The sequence below is a fragment of the Chiloscyllium punctatum genome, chromosome 19, assembly GCF_047496795.1.
Source record: "Chiloscyllium punctatum isolate Juve2018m chromosome 19, sChiPun1.3, whole genome shotgun sequence".
Taxonomy (NCBI): Eukaryota; Metazoa; Chordata; class Chondrichthyes; order Orectolobiformes; family Hemiscylliidae; genus Chiloscyllium; species Chiloscyllium punctatum.
The window spans coordinates 82,664,455-82,686,369 of record NC_092757.1 but is presented as its reverse complement, the minus strand read 5'-3'; the positions used below and the strand labels follow the sequence as shown (position 1 = coordinate 82,686,369).

The 21,915-nt window shown below is 41.9% G+C and overlaps 1 protein-coding gene across 2 annotated transcripts in view; it reads left to right on the top strand.

Annotated features, from left to right (window-relative positions):
* The window catches only part of sgsm2 (small G protein signaling modulator 2), a 217,866-nt gene extending 210,364 nt beyond the window's left edge, over positions 1–7,502 (top strand). For both annotated transcript variants that reach the window (XM_072589864.1, XM_072589862.1), the window contains one exon: positions 1,382–7,502. In XM_072589864.1, the coding sequence (XP_072445965.1) occupies positions 1,382–1,470 (89 nt within the window). In that variant the 3' untranslated portion in view covers positions 1,471–7,502. The remainder of the gene's footprint in view (positions 1–1,381) is intronic.
* The last annotated feature ends 14,413 nt before the right edge of the window (positions 7,503–21,915 follow it).

Below are 21,915 nucleotides of genomic sequence, written 5' to 3'. Positions count from 1 at the left end.
GGAGTGGGGTTACTCGTGATGGGCCACAAGGATCTGTTTTGGGACCACTGCTGTTTGTCATTTTTGTAAATGACTTAGATATAGGTGGATGGGTTAGTGAATTTGCAGATGACACTAAAGTTGGTTGAGTGATGGACAGTTAGGAAGAATGTTGCAGGGGGACTTGGATAAACTGCAGAATTGGGCTGAGAGGTGGCAAATGGAGATAAATGTGAGGTGATTCACTTTGGGGAAAAATAACAGGAATGCAGAATACTGGGTCAATGGAAAGATTCTTGGTAGTTTGGATGTGCAGAGGTATCTTGGTGTCCATGTACGTAGATCCCTGAAAGTTGCCACCCAGGTTGATAGTGCTATTAAGAAGACATATAGTGTGTTAGGTTTTATTGGTAGAGGGATTGAATTCCAGAGCCACATTATCATGTTGCATCTATACAAATCACTAGGACGACCTTACTTGGAATATTGTGTACAGTTCTGGTTGCCCCATTACAGGAAGGATGTGGAAGCATTGGAAAAGGTGCAGAGGAGATTTACCAGGACGTTGCCTGGTCTGGAGGGAAGGTTTTATGAAGAAAGGCTGAGACACTTGAGTCTGATATCATTGCAAAGAAGGAAGGGATTTGATAGAGACATATAAGATGATCGGAGGATTAGATAGGGTAGACAATGAAAGTCTTTTTCCTTGGATGTTGATGTCGGCTTGTACAAGGGGGCATAACTACAAATTGAGGGGTGATAGATTTAAGACAGATGCCAGAGGCAGGTTATTTACACAGAGAGTGGTAAGGGTGTGGAATGCCCGACCTCCCAATGTAGTTAACTCAGCCACATTAGGGGGATTTAAACAATCCTTAGATAAGCACATGGATGATGATGGGATAGTGTAGGGGGACAAGCTGAGAATAGTTCACAAGTTGACGCAACATTGAGGGCTGAAGGGCCTGTTCTGCACTGTATTGTTCTATGTTCTATCTTCTATGACAGAAGACTTGATGGCCAAAATTTCAGCGGGTAGTCAGAGGAACTTAACACTAGGGGGCATGCATTTAAGGTGAGAGGGGAAAAGTTCAAAGGAGATGTGAGGCACAAGATTTTTATAAAGAGGTAGGAGTCTGGAATGTGCCAGCCAGGGGTTGAGGCAGACATATTAGGGGTGTTTAAGGGACAACATTGTGGGCCAAAGGGCCCTTTCATGTGCTGCAGTTCTATGTTCTAACCAGATGGCATGTGAGAAAGGACTTTGTTATGCAATGAATGGTTTAGGTTTGCAATGCTTTTTCTGAACCAGTGGTGGAAGCATGCTCAATAGTATTTTTCAAAATGGATTAATATAAATACTTGAAGAGGAAACAAGTTTAATGCTTAATTTTTCCTTCAGAAATGGCAGAGCGTCATGACGCCCAGCAGATCCTGAGGATTGCACGTGAGCTGGTCTACAAGGTGCAGACGTTGATAGAGAACAAGTGATAGAACTAAGCCAGCAGGAAATAGATGCGGATACTCAGCTTTCTCCTAGCAAGCTCGAGTGGGGAATCTTCCTCCACCACCCAGCACCAACCTTTACCCCAACTTCCCACCTCCTCTCCCCCTGCACCAGCTCCAGTTTCCCTACATTAGAAAAATGATGGTTCAGCAAAATGAGTTGGCCACATCTTCTCTACTTCAGAGGATGTCATGCACTGAATTGAAAATGCAAATGGAGGCCAGGAATTTGCCAAAAAAGTTGCAATTTTATCCCTAACCAGGTTCACTAATCATCAGTCACATCTTAGAGATCCTTTAACATGGTGGATAAAATCACATTTTCCTTTACGTTCCTTTCCGACTCTGCCCACTCTTCATTGTGAGTCTGTTTAATTTCCTCATTCACTTATTTATTTTCCAAACTCAGTGAGTGCCTAAATATTAAATTTGTGGCAAAAAAAAACCCTTTCACCATCCACATTATATTCCTGTACCCTTAGACTGACAGACGGGTATATCTTAAACACTAACCTGGGAATAAGTGGGGATTTTCCCCCAGATTTTGCATTTGTGAATTCACAGTGTTTTTTAACTTCTGCAGATTGATTGATTGGATTTGGATGGACTGGTGTATATTTGGAATACTCTTCAATTCAGATCAATCCAATCTTATGGACTATTTTAGCATGTTTACACCAAAATAAGATTTATTGATATTTTAATTTTATGAAGAATGTTGCCAATGATTCGATGTTCTATGGTTCTGTGTGTTTGTGTAATTCTGAATGTTCCCAATATATTGGGAAATAATTTCCATGTGTCATACAGTATCTGCAATCTCTCTTCTCAAGGGCATTTCTTGATTCACTCTTCGTACATCCATCAGAGAATCTGGATTGAGTGCAATCAGCTTTTGTGTTTGTAGGTAACCAAACTATTTCAGAGCCAGCAAAGGCCATGTTAGCCTGTCATTTCTCTCCAAGCCCCCAGTTAATTGTGTCCATGTAATATTTTGCAATGGTTTGGATCACCGTTGTAAATCTAAGCTATAGACCTCAGCCACCCGTGACAACCCTAATTTTACTGCTTGTCACTGGGGTTTGTCATCTCCTTCCTGTCGCATTGAAGTGCTGCATCTTCATGTGAAGTGCTTTGCAGTGGTCCAACCTGTTAAAATGGCAGGATACCATGTAATCCTAACTTAAAGACTTTACAGTTATCAAAAAATAATCAAAAGGAAGGCCCTGGATTACCAGGCCAGATAAATTGTTAATGAACCTGCAAGAATCAGAAGTGTGTAGTGTATATTTTCATCTCTGCTTTTCTGAGATACTTTTCTCCTTGCCATTTTGTTCTCCCTTTTACTTCATTCCTGAAGACACTATCTCTTTATTCACATGGTTTCAAAGATTCTGACTCTCTGTTGAGTACCTCTCCTTGTCTATTATTCATATGTGAAACCTAAAAAGTTGCCAATTATTTAGTGTTGGGGTTGTGTAGGGACTGTCTCAGCCTGATCGAATCTTGCCTTGACATGATATTCATTCATGGCTGCATTAGTCACAGGAGGGATCAGGGACAGCCAATGTTTCTACCTGTTCCTAACCTGAGAATGCAGCATCCCGATCTCCATCAGCACATTGAGCATAAATCAGGAATAGTGTGGACTTTCCTGATCTAGAAAGGCAAACCATTCCTTTGATGAACTCTCTGATCCACCCATTAATAAAAAATGGCAATCCATTGCATTGACAGTCTACTTGCAACACAATTTGAAACCTCTTATACTGAACAGGAGAAGAAAACCTTGCATCATTTTTCTCTCCTTAACTCTCAGCGTCACACAGAGAGACCCACACTCTACCATGGCTCAATTGGTAACTGCATACTAATAGAGTATTAAACTGGGACCAAGCAACCAAATAGAAACTATCACCAATTACTATGCAGGTATCAATTGCCATCTGGTGTCTCATTGTAGTAATCATAAACCATTAAAGGTAAATGGATTGCAGCAAAACATTGACAAAATGTGCAGTTATGAGAGACAGTGTGCATGTCTTGTAATTTGTTATATCATCAGTTTGAATGAAACTGCAAATAACTGCAGGATTGGTGCAAAGCTACAGTCTGAGATGACCAACAGAAAGAATGGCCAGGGATTGCAGTTTCCCACTTTTCCTCTAAATTGTCTCTTTTCCTTCCCTTGCCGCTTGTTCTGTTTTATTTGGAATGTGCAATAAGTCTCACGTCCCCACCTTTCTGCACTGCTCATTCTTTGGGCAAGACGCTGTGCCAAAATTAATACTTGGTAATTTAGTCTTTCAATTAAAACATTTTGAAAATCAAAGATTGACATACATAATATAAAAGATTTTCTCTCTGTATTGAGCATCTTGTTTTTTTAATGTTCAGTATTACAGATCACGGAAAAGGGGGGAGGCTCTGAACTGGTATATAAATAACCTGTTTCAGTGACTCACAGTTCCCTGTAATGCAAGTGTGAGGCCTTTTCGATTTCATGGCTGACATATGTCATGTACTAATTTTTTTACCATTCATTGTCTTCGTTTACAATAAGTTAGAGGCTACGTCCATGCAGGGGGTGGAATGGATGTGACATGGCCATTTAAAATATTTGGAAAAATAATTTTGAGAGCCTGCCCAGAGAGAATTATCTAAGTTTTTAGTAATCGGGTCAAATTTGCCAAGGACTTTGAGAGGCTACATGATAGACATGTGACTTTTATATTGATACATTTGAGAGGAGAGTAAATAAAATCTGTTGTATTTTCTCAAAACTAAATGCCAGGTATAATTTTTTTATCACACTCATTTAGACACGCAGTGTGTTTTCAGCTTGAATTAGCCTCTGACTCTAAAATCTACCTCAGCTAGTTGTGATTGTGATAAATTCCTTGCTGTAAACGAAGCACTTTTTTCAATCTGTCAGCATTCACACTCTCAGAGAATGTGTATTCTTTTCTCCTCTTCAATCTACTTAAATGTTCCCTTTCTTGCTCAGGCATGGCTATATTTAAAAACAGAAAGCTCCTATCTTACATTGCTACCTGGCTTTTGAAGTGTGGAGAATTTTCTTTCTCCCCGTGTCTCCTTTCTTAAAAAGCAATTTGTTAGCCTACCAGTATAACTTCTGCAGAAAATCAGCTTTAGAAATTAAGTATAGACGCCTGTTTCTGCAGGTTGTTTGATAATATTCTGAATTTGGAACATTGATTAATTAAAGCATTACAGTGCACTAATTTCCTTGCATGTCGTAGCACACTGTGAGAACCCTTGTAGCTGTTCATTTGCATCCTGCGAGTAGGAACATTTATTATGAATACATATTTATGGAGATCAGGATAATTTCCCAGGCCTCTTGCAGAATTCAGCTGAAGGCAGAAACTGGATAAAGGTGCTGGTTTGTATAACAACTTTCTATGTAGGGAGTTCTACGTTAATGTTTCGGATGAGGGGAGGGTGTAAACTTGTCTGTCTTGATCAACTTTTCCAGTGAGGACTGGAGTAGAATCAAACTGATGCTCAGCCAAAGATATAGAAGCAGCAGTCTTTGAAAAGTGCTTTTCAAACTTTTTTTTTTATCCCATTGCTGCTGATTGTTTATTGAGAAATTCACTGGTGAAGTGGTCAAATTAGGCACATCACCATAATCAAAAGGCACAGGAGCAAAGATGAAAATCCTTTAACTTATACAAAGTTAGTTTGAGAGCCTGTGATTTGTAGACTGAATAGAAGAAATGAAGGAGGCCAGGAGTTTTGTGACCTGGCAAAGATGGAGTTAGATTTGAAGGCAGTTTGATGTAAAATGCAGACTCCTACATTCTATTTCCCCTGGAATTTTATGCTCCATAATTAAACATTCCACATTATATAGTAAGAAATTCTAAAATTGACAATATCTGAAATAGTTTCTATATAGCTTTGGAGAATATCTGAAAGTTGTAATATATTGGGCTGCTGATATCTGACAATATTAAGACAGTGTTTTGTCAGGCGACGAGTGTCATGGAGCAAAGGTGGGTAAATGCCATTGAGGTGCTGAATGGTGATACAGACTGGAAAACTTGAACGGCCAATTCTAATGTAATATACCCATCTCTTAATAAGCAGGTTTATATTCAGATGCTAAATATAAGTCACTATTTTTAAAAAAAACTTTCTCTCAAAATACATCACACAATGGGCTGTAAATTATTTTATTAAATGAACAATAGTTCATTTCTTCTTCACCAAATCCAGAATTTAAAATGTAGGAATCTGAAGCCTTGAGGCGTGTGATGTCTGAGAATGGTTTTATTTGGTGAGTCAGTTAGCCCAACAACTTAGAATTACATAGCACCTTTCACTTAGTAAGAAACGTTGTCAAGGTAAGAGGAAAGCACAAGTGTCTTCTTGCTTATCATTAAGAAATTTCACCCTGTACCTTCAAACCTTTACAGCTTATGAAATATATAAATGCTTGGCTTCTGCTTTAAACCTTGTTGAACCAATGATTGTGTTCTATGATTAAATTTCATGTAAGATTCTGTTGTAGGTACTGTACATATTTAACTTGTAAAATGTCAGTGTTAATCTGCTCTATTTATTGGATTCTGTTTGTGTTCTGCTGCAAACAGCTGACTGTTCTAAAGTTATTAAGCATTTCTTTCAACTTGTGGCTGTCAACTAAGCAGAGTTAGAACATGTACGCACTTGCTTTCTCCCTCAAAAGAGCCTTTTTATTTCAAATTAAGGAATAAGCCTCTGAGGCATAATTCTACACTTTACTACATTCCAAATGGTGAAACTGTTTCGAAGTCCAGCCCATATTCTGTTGCATTGGTTAATGCTTTCTGACAATAAACTCCACTTTGCAGAGTCCTGGATAAGGAGGGTGAGTGAAGTTGCCACTGATTAAGGCCTGTACATGACTACATGGTCAGAGTGGTGATGGACAGTTTGGCCTTGTGGAATGGCAACCCTAATTAGCATCTTTGGGATGAAAGAGGAAAATGTTGAGCAGAGGGTGGTGTGGTCAAGAAAACCATGCCACTAAATTTATAATCAATCCTAGTTGGCTTCTCCAGTAGATATTGAACATTCAGCAACAGGGACTTAGAATTGTTGTTATCATCTTTAAAGATGAATTATCTGATACAGTTCACTCCAGGACTTTGCAGCTATCTGTGTGAGACAATGCAATCAAACTTTTTCTGATAACTTTCAAAAATGCTGATGAAGTAGTTGTGTTTCACACAATCTGCACTTGTCAGTACAAATTACTAAGGACTTCTCTTTCAAACATATATGAAACTTTTGGCAAAATCCTCTAATAGCATCCTCCCCGTGTCGGGAGTATTTTAGAACTAGAATTGGAGTATTTTTATTAATAAAAGCTTTTTTCTTTAAGCCATTTCATAATTACCCCTCCTTATAGCAGATTAATCATATGATAGTTATGATGGTTTACATTTAATGACAAATGTTCTGCACTGCAGGACTTGGCAAGGGGAGAAACTAGAGCTATGGTTCACAGCACCAATAATTTTCCAAAGGGCATAATTTGCCTTAGCTTCCTAAATGAAATAGATGCTAAGTTTGTTTGATAAGCCTGGGAATGACAGTGTATAATATTGCTGTATGAACCTTACATAAAATTGCATCATATTTGTTTGCTATTTTGATGAGGGCATTGGAAATGTGAGCACTTGTATGAAAGGGATGAATTTTGTACGCTGATGTACACACCGTGTAATTTCTTAGCGATCATTTCTTCCCCCAACCTCAACCAAAACACGAATGTTACAAATATATCTGAAGCTTGCACTGCCTTTGAATTGTGGTTGGGATGATAAACTCTCTCAGCAGTGAATCAATGTGTGCAACTCTCGTTCACTTGGTACCTATATTATGTTGTACATGTACTGCACCTTAAACTTTGTGATGCGTTATTTATTTTTGCATTTCCTTTTGTGTTACAATATGTACTTTTGAATGTAATGTTGTATGAAATAAATTATTGTCTCGCATTATTTTACTGTCTATTGCACAATTGGATTTGACCTGAACAAAAATCTGATTCTGAAGAACCTCTTGGTATCCAGCTAAAAATCACACAACAACAGTTTATAGTTCTACAGGTTTATTTGGAAGTACCTGATGAAGAAGGAGCGGCACTCTAAAAGATTAGATTACATTACAGTGTGGAAACAGGCCCTTCAGCCCAACAAGTCCACACCCACCCATACCTCTACATTTACCCCTTACCTAACACTACGGGCAATTTAGCATGGCCAATTCACCTGACCTGCACATCTTTGGACTGTGGGAGGAAACCGGAGCACCCGGAGGAAACCCACGCAGACACGGGGAGAACGTGCAAACTCCACACAGTCAGTCGCCTGAGGCGGGAATTGAACCCAGGTCTCAGGCGCTGTGAGGCAGCAGTGCTAACCACTGTGCCACCATGCTGCCCATAAAAGCTAGTAGCTCCAAGTAAACCTGTTGGACTATAATCTATGCTGTGTGATTTCTAACTTTGTCCATTCCAGTCCAACACCGGCACCTCCATCATTAGTATCCAGCAACACCTTTTCAGAGCAATTGCAGCTAATTCTTGAACTGCTCTCGCTATTACATAGACTAATGATGTTTGCGAATTTCTACTGAGTAAATTTTCATAAACAGCAACGAGAAAAACAATCTGAGTTTCATTAAATAGCTGATTACCAGATCCATTATTTAATTTAAAATAAAGTAAACAAATAATTGTGGATGCTAAAGATTTGAAATAATAACAAATTGCTGGAGAAACTCAAGAGATCTGGCAGCATCTGTGGAGAGAAAGCAAAGTTAATGTTTCCAGTCCAGCAACCCTCAAGACTGTTCAGAAGGCACAGTAATTAGTATTGCTGCCTCTGTGTTAGGGACCCAAGTTCGATTCCATTCTCAGGCAACTGTCTGTGTGTGTTGCACATTCTCCCCATCTCTGCTCATGTTTCCTCCCACAATCCAAAGATGTGTAGGTTAGGTGAATTGGCCATGGTAAATTGTGTGTCCTGGGGTGTGTAGGCTAAGTGGATTAGCCATTATAAATGTAGGGTTATGAAGATGGGCTGGGGTGGGTCTGGGTGGGATGCTCTTCAAAGTGTTGATACAAATTTGATGGACAGAATAGCCTCTTATTTGCACTGTAGGAATTCTCTGACAAAGTTTGGGGTTTGTGCTATTGACACCACAAACACACACGAACAAACATACGATGAGCTGGACTTTACATGGAGGCAGAGGGCCTGCCCACTGAAAACTCAGGGGTTGGGGTAAGCATCCAGTAACACCTTAGAATCCTGGGAGATGCCGTACTTCACAATTGTCAACTGATTGTTTGGCCAAGGTTATGTTTTTCACACTCCTCTTATTGTAGCATGTCATGCCTCCAAGAGTGGCTGGCCATTTAGATAGTTGGAGGTTCTCATCTCAGCAGTTGTACTGGGAACACCAGGAACTAGTGGGACTACAGTCAGCCCCAACCTGGAGCCTTGCAGAAGGCTGAATGTAGAAGTAAGTCCTGCAGACAGACCCAGGCAAAAGGAGTGGTCATAATTCTAGGAGGGAGGGTGTTCAAACAAGGATTCTGCCAAAGAGCTTTCCTGCATTGGGTACAGGGCACCTGATAACTGGACACCAGTAAAATACCAACAGAGGCGGGTGAGCAAGAAGCATTAGCACTAACTACCATTCTACTTATTTTATGCTCCCATGCTGTCACACGTTTGCAAATTTGTTACCATCATAAAGGGAACATGTTCTTCTTAAACAGCGATGTGGATGTGCTGGTGTTGGACTGGGGTGGACAACAGTAAAAATTGCACAACACCAAGTTATAGTCCAACAGGTTTATTTGGAAGTACTAGCTTTCAGAGCACTGCTCCTTCAGGTAAATAGTGGGGCAGGATCATCAGAGACACAAATTCTGGTGTTGTGTGATTTTTAACTTCAACGGTGTAACTGATGCAGATGCCCCAATACAAACTAAACACTGCCTGGAGTGAAGAGGAAATGAAGTATTACCAGGTAGTAACCACCTCAAGACGACGCAGAAACCTTTTCAAATTCAGCAAAGACTAAGCGCCAAGGGGTGATTATTAAGGGCCTAAGAAAGAATCTAATAACCTGACAATGGAAAATTAGGAGTGTGCCTGATCAGTTTTGGGTAGAAAGTTAAGAAATCTTTCAACAGGCTAATGTCCTCTTTTTGGTTTCAATGTTTATTTCCATTGAACTTCTCTGTCTCCTAATATGGGAATTTCACTGTTTTCAATAATTTACAAAACAATAAGAATTGGAGAGTAATGCAAAACATTTTTCTCCTCCTCCTCCTCCTCCAGGTCACCCTGAAAAGAATCTGGTTTCCATCTAAGAAAATGATCCTAATCTTAAAATCTATAAAAGTACTGCACAAAGCAGGAGCTTGAATGATTAAAGTCAGTTTTCTGGTTTCAGAAACCAATCTGGTCACCTTTAGTAAAACAAAACTAAATGTATAAATGTGGAAAGAATGACGGTTAGAATTTTATTTGGAATTATTTTGCTTATTTTGAAAACTTTAAATTTGGAACACTAAACTCATTGAGAACACAGGAATTCAGCCCGGAGTCTGGTCAAAACAAAAACTGTGCTTCAACTCTGATGACCTTCCTTTACACTTCCCCCCTTGCTATTTAAGCAGAGAGATTTGATGAGTCATTCATGGTGGGGGTGTAGTGCGTGATCATGAGAACTCTCCAGTCCACAACGATGTAACATTCAAGTGGAAGGTTAACAGCAGTTCTTGAAGAATCCGGCAGATGGCAACCACATTCCATATTAGGTGTACTGTACTTTCCAAGAAAACAAGCACTAATAATGCGAAGCTCTGAATTATATCAAGTATGAAAAACGGTTACTATTGTCAACACTCTTCAGAAAGAGAGGGGATGTTTCTTCGGAGGATGAGTGAAAAAGGTAAACTGATATCTGATTGCTGATGAAGGGCTTTTGCCCGAAACGTCGATTTCGAAGCTACTTGGATGCTGCCTGAACTGCTGTGCTCTTCCAGCACCACTAATCCAGAATCTGGTTTCCAGCATCTGCAGTCATTGTTTTAACCTGGTAAACTGATATGTCGAGGCTACAGGATGATGTAATACTTTAATTACAAGAGATATTATTTTCACCACGTTTTGCAAACATTTCAATGCTGAGATGTTTTTAAAAAAGAAAGAATGGTATTTTGTAAATCATTTTGCAAGACCAGTCACTGTTCTTCACATGGTACAGGCGAACTAGAACCCACAGGGTTATTCCACTCTCCTCTGCAATTTAACCCTCCCCTTCATAACCATCAGATACCCAAACCGAGAACAGTAACCCCAGTGGGATTGAACATTTTTCATGCAGCTTTAGCTGTAGGTCTTAGTTTTCATAATCTATGCATTAATTTAGAAAGTCAATTGGAAGTTTCAGTATGACACACTTTACAGCCATAGTTCTATCAGATAATTATACACAATTTGGACATTCGTATTTTGCAACATGTCTTGGTCCTTTGGATATCTGAACAGCTTTAACATCCAGAAGACACAAACCACCTGACAAACACTGCAACAACATCCTAAATACAAATGATAATACTGTAAAATAATAAGTCATATTCTATTCACGAACAAAAACAAACTGCTGGAAAAGCTCAGCAGGTCTGGCAACATCTATAGAGAGAAATCAGTGTTAATGTTTCAGTTCCAGTGACCCTTCTTCAGAACAATATCCTATTGTTGCATGACTCATGGTTTTGTTTCTATATTTAAAAATGCAAAATTAAAGACACAATAAATTAGTACCAATTCACCTGCAACAATGTGCTATTTCTGAATAAGTTGGCTTTGATAACAAAATAAACATTTTGCAACTGAGTGATAAAATACTTTTTCCTTTTAAATTAACACCAACAACACTTACAAAAGCCTAGGATGAAGCAAACAATATGAAAGGAAAACATTGTAGATGTGAGAAAGAGGCCAATTTCTTTTCCCCAAGGGCTCCTCTTGAGATTTTCTGAAGGGCTACCTTTTGATTTTCAGGAACTTCCTTCTCATTCTCACTAGCTCCTTTATGAGGGGATGCAGTCATGTTGTAACATTACCTTGTTATTTGTGTTGGTGTATGGGGTGATTGGACTCAGACAATTGCAGAATTTGAATGATTCAGCATTATTCATAATAATTATCCAGCTTCCATTCAATTCAAAGCCACAATACACAAGGAATGTGTTAATTTCTTAGACACCACAGTGTTTAAGTGGGCATAAAAAAGAGGCACAAGTTAGGAACAGAATATTTTATCAAAATAAGTAACATGAACTTCTGCACACAGAAAGCCATCACTGTCCATAGACTGCTAAGGTCACATCTAATGTGTATCCATCCATGCACAAAGCATATCAACATCTTGGGGGTTAACATTGATCAGAAACTCAACTGTACTAGCCATAATATGCAATGGCTATAAGAGCAGGCCAGGGTATAGGAATACTGCAGTAAGTAACTCAACTCCTGACCTCCCAGTGCCTGTCCACAGGATACAATTCAGCAGTGTGATGGAATACCCCCCATTTGTCAAGGATGGGTGCAGCTCCAGCAGCTCAAAAAGCTTGACACCATCCAGGACAAAGCAGCCCTCTTGATTGGCACCACATCCAGAAGCATCAATTCTCTCGACCACCAATGCTCAGTAGCAGCAGTGTGTACTATCTACAAGATGCACTGCAGAAATTCACAAAAGCTATTGAGACAGTACTTTCCAAACCCACGGCCAGTTCCATCTAGAACATGAGCAACAGATATTTGGGAACACCCACCCCCTGCAAGTGCCTCTCCAAGCCACTCAGCATCCTGACTTGGAAATATATCGCCGTTCCTTCAGTGTCACTGGGTCAAAATCCTGGAATTCCCTTCATAATGGCTTTGTGGGGCAACCAACAGCACACGGACTGCAGCTCACCACTACCTTCTCAACAGGCAACTAGAGACGGGCAATAAAATGCAGGGCCGGGCAATGACACCCATGTCCCAGAAGTGAATTTTAAAAAGCTGTAAGATTTTTAAAGGTAGTTACTACACTTTTAAACTGCATATCAAACTTAATTTTTAAAATTGTCATCGTGGTCATTGCTATAAAAGCTCTCTCTCTCTCTCTCTCTCTCTCTCTCTCTCTCTCTCTCTCTCTCTCTCTCTCTCTCTCTCTCTCTCTCTCTCTCTCTCTCTCTCTCCAGCACCACCCCGACCCGATGCTGGGCAAAGTCACTGTCTCCCAGACCTAGCAAGAGACAATTCTTTCCCAGTCCTGGCCCTCGACCCAGCCTTCAGAAAAACCCTCAGCCCTTTCTTGGCCCTGGCTTCAGGTAAAAGACTCCAGGCTCAAAGTTTCCCGTATCAGACTCCCCCAGTGACCCACTTTTCAAACTGTTCACTATTTCAACAACCGTGGGTTCTTTTAATCAGCAAAAAGTAATGAAGCAAAGCAGCCTCGAATTGCAGGAGTGGCTGTTCCCCTGTTAGAGCAGTGATTTTTCATCATGAATTTTTCTGGCCCTACACTGGGGCCTTGAGTGTGTTCAACACCTCAAGGATTCTGTGCAGTTTTGCATCTGCTTACCTGAGGAACTGAGGAAGGATGTTCTGACAAAGTGCCACAAAGGTTTCCCAGACTGATCCCTGGGATGGCTAGACTGACACACAAAGGGAGACTGGATTGGTTGGGATTATATTCTCTGGGGTTTAGAAGAATGCGGGGAGATCTAGGAGAAACCTATAAAATTCTAATAGGACTAAACAATAGGCTGGATAGGCAGGGGTTTTTTTTTCCACTGGAGCATATGAAGCTGCAGGGTGACCTTATTGGGGTTATAAAGTCATGAGGGGCATGGAGGTTAGCACTGCGGCCTCACAGCACCAGGGGCCCAGGTTTGATTCCGGCCTTGGGCAACTGTCTGCGTGAAGTTTGCACATTCTCCCCATGTCTGTGAGGGCTTTCCTCCGGGTGCTCCGGTTTCCTCCCATAGTCCAAAGATGTGCAGGTTAGATGAATTGGCCATGCTAAATTGCCCGTAGTGTTCAGGGATGTGCAGGTTAGGTGCATTAGTCAGGGGTAAATATCGGATAATAGGGGAGAATGGCCTGGGTGGGTTAACTCTTTGGAGAGTCAGTGTGAACTTGTTGGGCTGGAGGTCCTGTTTCCACACTGTAGGGATTCTATGATTCCATGATTCTAGATAAGGTCTTCTCCCTAAGGTGGGAGAGTTTGAAACTAGAGGGGATAGGTTTAAGGTGAGCCGGGAAAGATTTAAAAGGGACCTGAGGGCTAACTTTTTCACACAGAGGGTGGTGAGTGTATGGAATGAGCTGCCAGAGGAAGAGGTAGAGCCGGGTACAATTACAACATTTAAAAGACATTTAGATACAGTTTAGAGGGATATGGGTCAAATGCAGGTAAATGGGACTAGTTTGGTTCAGGATGGATGAGTTGGGCCAAAGGCCTATTTCCGTACTGGTATGATTCTATAACTCTAGGCATAGGAAGGACGTTCCTGATGACTGGGATGGCTAGGACCAAGGGTCTGAGTTCTGAGGTCATTGCCACTGCCTCCTGGAATATGTTTTATTAACCTATTTTATTAATCAATCTGTTCAGAGATGTTATTACACACCTCTGGAGGAAGTGGGACTTGAACCCAAGCCTCCCAGTCTAGGGGTACGGATACTATGACTGCTCCACAAGAGGGCCTATAATAGTCAGGTAACAAAGGAAGTGTAAATTGAGAAGAAATACCAAATGATAACAAAGTAACAAACCACTTGGCCTCCTCAGCATTGGATGAATTCCAATGTTGGACATAGGACACTTGGCCATTTTAGCTACTCATTGTCACTAGGCATTCCCATGTCAGATACATCATAGGTTAGATACAGTTTAACAGTCTGAAAGGATTAGACGCAGGAAGGTAAACACAACTAGGATGCACCCGATGACCGAGATCCCAGAACCAAGGGTCACAGCTTAAGGATACAGTATAGACTATTTAGGATCGAGTTGCGGTGAAATTTCTTCACCAAGAGAGTGTTGAGCCTCTGGAATTAGCTGCCGCAGAGAGAGGTCAAGCCAAAGTATTGAATGTTTTCAAGAAGGAGTTAGAAGAATTAGATTAGATTAGATTACTTACAGTGTGGAAACAGGCCCTTCGGCCCAACAAGTCCACACCACCCCGCCGAAGCATAACCCACCCATACTCCTACATCTACATCTACCCCTTACCTAACACTACGGGCAATTTAGCATGGCCAATTCACCTGACCTGCACATCTTTGGACTGTGGGAGGAAACTGGAGCACCCGGAGGAAACCCACGCAGACACGGGGAGAACGTGCAAACTCCACACAGTCAGTCGCCTGAGGTGGGAAATGAACCCTGGTCTCTGACGCTGTGAGGCAGCAGTGCTAACCACTGTGCCACCGTGCCGCCCATGAATTCTTAGGGCTAAACTATTTAGGGAGAACAAGGGGACAGCATAGATCAGCCATGATCAGAATGAATGGCTTAGCAGGGCCAAATGGCCTACCCCAGCTCTTATTTTCCATGTTACCTCTGTCCTTCTCAGTGGCCGGCTCCTGTGCATAGCCAACGGTGGACATTACCCAGGACACTTCCTGATTGTCAGAACAATGGCTGCAGGTTCTGGGCACTCACTCCAGGAGAATTGGATCTCAACAGGTAGAACCTTGTCCAAGAGCATCCACTGTGTGCGAGTTTGCGACCATTGATAGAGGGGCAGCGCTGTTCGATCCCACATCCCTCTGAAGCCATAGGTTCCAGTGATTAACAAGGTATGTGTTCCCCTCTCCTGGGGCCTGCAGACTGGTCCTGATCTCCACCTCTGCTTACCTTCCCTAGTCCTGTTCGAGGAGTGTGACCAGAAGCTAATCACCCACTGCTGCCTTAGCCAAGTAGCCATTGTCCGTGTGAGGGATTCCCAACCCCTTAAGATTGTTTAATTACATTCCCAGCTAATGACAAACATACTCACACCCACCAATCTCTAACTCTGGCTACCCATTCACACATAGCCTGACTCCAGGTGCTGAGCTGACGTTCCTGGTCCATGGATTCATAAGCACAGAACTGAGCTGGTCAACCAATGGAAGATGGGAAAAGAAATCAGTGAGAAGTTGCACCATGTGTGACCCTCATTCACCCCTTCGCCTACTCCCAGCCTATTGGCAAAAGGCAAGGAACTACCTACCCTCCATTCACAGCTGCGGTCCAGACAGCACCCTTCAGGAAGCTTCAGAAGGGAATGTGGAGATCCTATAGAAAAGAAAATGATAAGCCTGCTGTTAACACTCCCTCCAGCAGGTGGCAACAGATATCTCAAACCTCAGAGAGTCTTCGCAACTCCCAAAGTGACAGTTCAGCTGGTGATTTATCCTCTTTGACAAATTTGCCTTTTTGATCCTACTCTTTCCCCGTAGTCCTGCAACATTTATTTTTCTGTTCTTTATCCAAAGGCAGTCCAACACACCCTGTCCAAAAGGCAAGTTATCCACAAAGAGACAAGCTTCAACTCAACCCCAATTGAAACCACACCAGTCACAAAGAAAGCAGCTATCCAGCCAACTGAGCCCACCAAAGTGACCAACTTGCTTACAATAAAAACTGGGCACTGTTTGCATGTGCCAGGTGTCTTTACTCCACAATATGTTTGTGTCTGGTATCTTTTCCACCTATTGGATTGCCTTACCTAATGTGCTATTTATACTGATGTAAATTAAGAGATTAGTACAACTATGGTAGATCTCCTGTGTCAAGACTTGTCTCCTCCTTTTAGAGTTGACCTCCTTTGCTTCAGCTCAATTGTTATTGAAAAGTGTTTCACGAGAGTTAGGTCTTTTTTTGAACCTCAATAAATGTGGATAGTGGATAATATAGAGTACAGCTGTAAGCTCCATAATGATAATAGATGTGTTTGGTGGTGGGCAGTGAAGTGGCAGATGGAGTTCAACTCTGCGAAGTATGATGTAATGTATTTAGGGAGGTGAAACAGTAAAAGGGAATGCACAATAAATGGGAATATTCTGAGAGGGGTTTGATGAATTGAGATCTTGCTGTGCAACTGCACAGATCCCTAAAGATAGCAGTACAGGTAGCTAAGGTTGTAAAGAAGGCATATGGAATACTCTCCTTTGGTAGAGGTGTACAATACAAAACTAGGGATATAATGATGAAACCAGAGAATACATTGGTGAGGCCACAATTGGAGTATTGTGTGCAGTTCTGGTCACCACATTACAGGAAGGATGTAATTGGAGAGAGTGCAGAGAAGATTTAGCAGAATGTAGCCAGGGCTGGAGAATTGTAGCTCTGAGGAGAGATTGGAGAGGTTGGGCTTGTTTTCCTTGGAACAGGAAAGGGTGACATGACTGATGGATACAACATTGTGAGGGGTAGAGATAGATTAGACAGGAGGAACCTGTTTCCCTTAGCAGAAAGTTCAAAAGCCCTTCATTCCTGATGAAGGGCTCCTGCCCAAAACGTCGATTTTCCTGCACCTCGGATGCTGCCTGACCTGCTGTGCTTTTCCAGCACCACTCTAATCTTGACTTTAATCTCCAGCCTCTGCAGTACTCACGTTTGCCTAGAGAGTTCAAAACCCAGGGGTCATAGATTCAAGTGAAGTACCAATAGGATTAAAGGGGATGTGGGGAAAAAGTTTATTTACGCAGAGGGTGGTGGGTGTTTGGAATTTGGAGGTGGTTGTGGAGGCAGAGACCATAAACTCTTTTAAAAAGTACCTGGATCTGCACCTCAAGTGCTATAACTGCAGGACTACGGTCCTTGTGCAGGCAGATGAGATTAGAAAGGGCACCTGGGTGTCTTTGGATAGGCATGGACAAGATGGGCTGAATGGCCCCTTCTGTGTTGTATCATTTCTATGGTTCTATGGTTCTAAATCTGACAAAGATTCTTCCCCAATGCCTGCAATAATCTGATTTTTAATGAATCCTGACTTTAAGTCACCCGTTGTTACATCCCTACTCTAGCCCTTAGAGATTATTCATGAAATTACCTAAGGATTCAACTGAATGCTGCACTCTTCCATTGAACATTGTCCTTTCCAGAATTTTATTAGTTCTGAGGCTGAAATAATTATCCTTCAAAACATCAATGAATTTAACTGATATTCCATTTAACCCAATACCATCATTTTCGGTCTTGATTGTGCTGATCATTATGAACAGAAGTGTCCTTATTTATTCATATTCTGTCTTTCTATCTAGTTTAGAAGTTGCTATACCCTTTAAATTGGACACCCTGCAGAAGACAATTTTTGATGTTCCATGCGGCCGGTCTCTGATATTCAGTCTTCTTGTTAACACTATTTCTAATGCCTTAACTTTCTATTTGTGAATAGATATTTTACCTTCCTTAGATATTTTTATTCTGCAGTATGACATTCCCTGCACATCATTACTGTAATGGAAAATGTTCCCACATTGTAATGGAGGTCCTACTGCCTCTCAGAGCGAGAATGATCATCGAGGGGTTCTCATATTTTGCAGCTGTAATGGAGAATTCCCCATGCTTTGGAGGATTGCTAGGGGCAGTGGACATTGGTTGAAGTTTTTTAAAGACTGCCAAATAGTAGTGATTGTGTGCAGCATGGTATGAAATCAAATATTAACCTTCACAGAACTTTCAGAATCATGAACAACAAACATTATGGTGGCGCTGCTGTACCACAGCGACAGGGACCTGGGCTTGATTCCAGCCTCTGGTTCCTGTGTGGAGTTTCCACATTCTCCCTGTGTCTGTGTGGATTTGTTCTGGCTTCTTCCCACAGTCCAAAAATGGGCAGGTTCGTGGATTGGCCCTGGCAGGTGTGGGTGTTGCAGGGATAGGATTGGAGGCTGGGTCTGAGTGAGATGTTCTTCAGAGGGGTGGTACGGATTTGATGGGCTGAATTGCCTGCTTCCACACTGTTGAGATTCTATTATAATTGAATCTACTCCCAGGTAATGCATTCTGGATCATAACAATTTAATGCCTCAAATAATCTCTGAAGCTCTCCCTGATTTTTTGTCAATTATTGTATCTTAACTCTGTGTTCCCTGTTTTCCAACTCTCCTGTCTCTGACAGCAGGTTCTCCTTATTTACTCTGTTTAAACTACTTCCCAAACTATGCTCCAATTAAATCCGATTTTAACACTTGAAGATTGGCCTGATCCCAAGTGCCAACAAAAACAACAACAATAAAGCAGCATGGTAATGTTCAGTGTATAATTGTTAGAGTTTGTATGTTTTATATATATCTAAATCTGAAGATGAAGTTTCTGAGTCCTCAGAGAGGAGGGCAGGTGTTATTGACTCCAGTGTCTATCTTGGTGGAGTCTGACTTGGTGGGGGTTTGATTCTTGTGGTTCATGGAAGATTTCTCGAGTATGATGTGTAGAATTCTGTGTGGATCACTGGGATCAGGCTGTGCTGGTTACAGCTGTCTCTGGCATCATGCCAGACTGGTGACTCCTGCAGTGGCTTTGGGTATTCAGTGGCTATAGGAGTGAGGGGTCTCTGGAGGTGGATATACAAGGGAGGGACTAATCCAGCGGCATCTGCCCTCACCTCTGCAACACATTTCCTGGCAGGATTGCAGAATACCGTTCTGGACTTTGTTCTCTCTCAAATGTGGGTTTTCATTCCCATAGTGTGGCAAAACTCACTGAGCCCATAGTGATAGATGCATTAGTAGGGAGTAGGTGAATGGGTCTGGATGGGTTACCCTTCGGAGGGTAAGTGTGGACTTGTTGGGCCGAAGGGCCTGTTTCCGCACTGTAGAGAATCTAATATAATCTAAATGAGAGGACCAGGCAGGGTACAGCAGAAGAGTGAGTTAACTAAGTACATAGTAGAGGGATCAGCATAAGCAGGCTATATTTCTCATTGTGAAAGAGAATCAGTAATATAATTTGGAATTATGATGGGGGCAGGGAGGTTGGAGGCGGGGGTGGGGATTGGGTTCCTCCTACAAATGTTATGTTTTTGAGCTGTCTGAGTATGCAGTACATAGAGACATAGAGATGTACAGCACAGAAACAGACCCTTTGGTTCAACCCATCCATGTTGAACAGACATCCCAACCCCATCTAGTCCCACCTGCCAGCACCCGGCCCATATCCCTCCAAACCCTTCCTATTCATATACCCATCCAAATGCCTCTTAAATGCTGTAATTGTACCATCCTTCACCACTTCCTCTGGCAGCTCATTCGATACACGCACCACCCTCTGAAAAGGTTGCCCCTTAGATCCCTTTTATATCTTTCTACTCTCACCCTAAACCTTTGCCTTCTAGTTCTTGATTTCCCCACCCCAGCGAAAAGACTTTGTCTAATAATCCTATCCATGCCCCTCATGATTTTATAAACCTGACTGTGGTCTGTGGTGCTGCTGCCCGGTCTGGGGCAAGATCTGCAGTGCGTCAATGGTCTTTGTTGAGAAAGAAGCAGGAGCCCGTGGGGATGGGGCCCTTGTCCAGTTGGGTTCTGTCTTTTGTCCTCTGTTGAAAACTTTAGAAATTCCTTTTAGATGGACTGGAGGGTAGAGGGGAAGAGACAGAAGGGACAAAAAATATTTCAAGTTACAAGCTGTTGAAAATGTCTCCTTTAAATTTGTGGGGATCTATATGCAACAAGCCCATGGGGCAACATGTGAGAGGAAACTAGCCTAAGCTTTGAAAGCTGTCACATGGCTGAGCTTTTCTAACGAAAAATTATCACTGCCAGGGCAATGCAGACAGGCAGGCAGGCAGGAGATGGATGTAATTTTATTTCTCCTGACTGCTTGTGCTTTTTACTACAGCCCTGACCCTAACCCCAATTTGTTGCCTGTGATATACATTGTGGGAACTGTCGATCAAAATGAAATCTCCCCTGAACCTTTAATGTGAAGCTTCTTCCCAGATACAGTGGTAGATAAAGGCGAGGTCAGAGAGGAAAGATGATGTGGCATTGGAGGCAATTCAGAGGAGTTTCCCTCGATTGATCGCAGAGATGACAGGTTTGTCGTATGAAGAGAGATTGAACAGTTTAGGCCTATACTCTCTGGAATTTAGAAGAATGAGGAGAGATCAAATTGAGGTATTCAAGATGATAAAAGGTGTGGATAAAATAGACTTGGAGCAGATTCTTCCTCTTGTGGGGCACTCAAGGAAGACAGGTCACAGTCTTAGGATAAGGGGGAGCAAATTTAAGAGAGTTGAGGAGAAACTGCCTCTCCCAAAGGGATGTGAATCTGTAGAATTCACTACCCCAAGGTGTGCTGGATGCTGGGACAGTGAGTAGAGTTAAGGAGGAGTTAGACAGATTTTTAATTGGTAATGGGTTGAAGGGATGTGGAGAGAAGGCAGGAAAATGGGAGCGAGAAGCATATCAGCCATGATCGAACGGCAGAGCAGACTCGATTGACTGAATGGTCTAATTCTGCTCCTATACCTTATGAACATATGAATGTCTACAGAAAGCAATGACTCCTTCTGGTGGAGGAGTCCAGGATAATGCGGGCATTACATTAAATTTAGACCTTGGCCATTCAGGGGTTAATCAGGAAGCTTTTCTTTGCAGAAAGGGCAATGGAAATCTGGAAAATTCTCTCTGCCAAAAAGCCAAACAGTCAACTGAAAATTGGAAGTTACGATTGATCGACCTTGATCAGATGAGCCAATGGGCTGAGGTGTGTAAGATGGAGTTTAATTTAAATAAATGCGAGGTGTTGCATTTCAGAAAAGCAGATCAGGGCAGGACTTATTCACTTAATGGTAAGGTCCAGGGGAGTGTTGCTGAACAAAGAGACCTTGGAGTGCAGGTTCATAGCTCCTTGAAAGTGGAGTCGCAGGCAGATAGGATAGTGAAGAAGGCGTTTGGTATGCTTTCTTTTATTAGTCAGAGTATTGAGTACAGGAGTTGGGAGATCATGTTGCAGCTGTACAGGACATTGGTTAGGCCACTGTTGGAATAGTGTGTACAATTCTGGTCTCCTTCCTATCAGAAGGATGTTGTGAAACTTGAAAGGATTCAGAAAAGATTTACAAGCATGTTGCCAGGGTTGGAGGATTTGTGCTATAGGGGGAGGTTGAACAGGCTGGGGCTGTTTTCCCTGGAGCGTCGAAGGCTGAGGGGTGACCTTATAGAGGTTTATAAAATTATGAGGGGCATGGATAGGAAGTCCAGAACTAGAGGGCATAGGTTTAGGGTGAGAGGGGAAGGTATAAAAGGGATCTAAGGGGCAACGTTTTCAAGCAGAGTGTGGTTCATGTATGGAATGAGCTGGCAGAGGCAGTGGTGGAGGCTGGTACAATTGCAG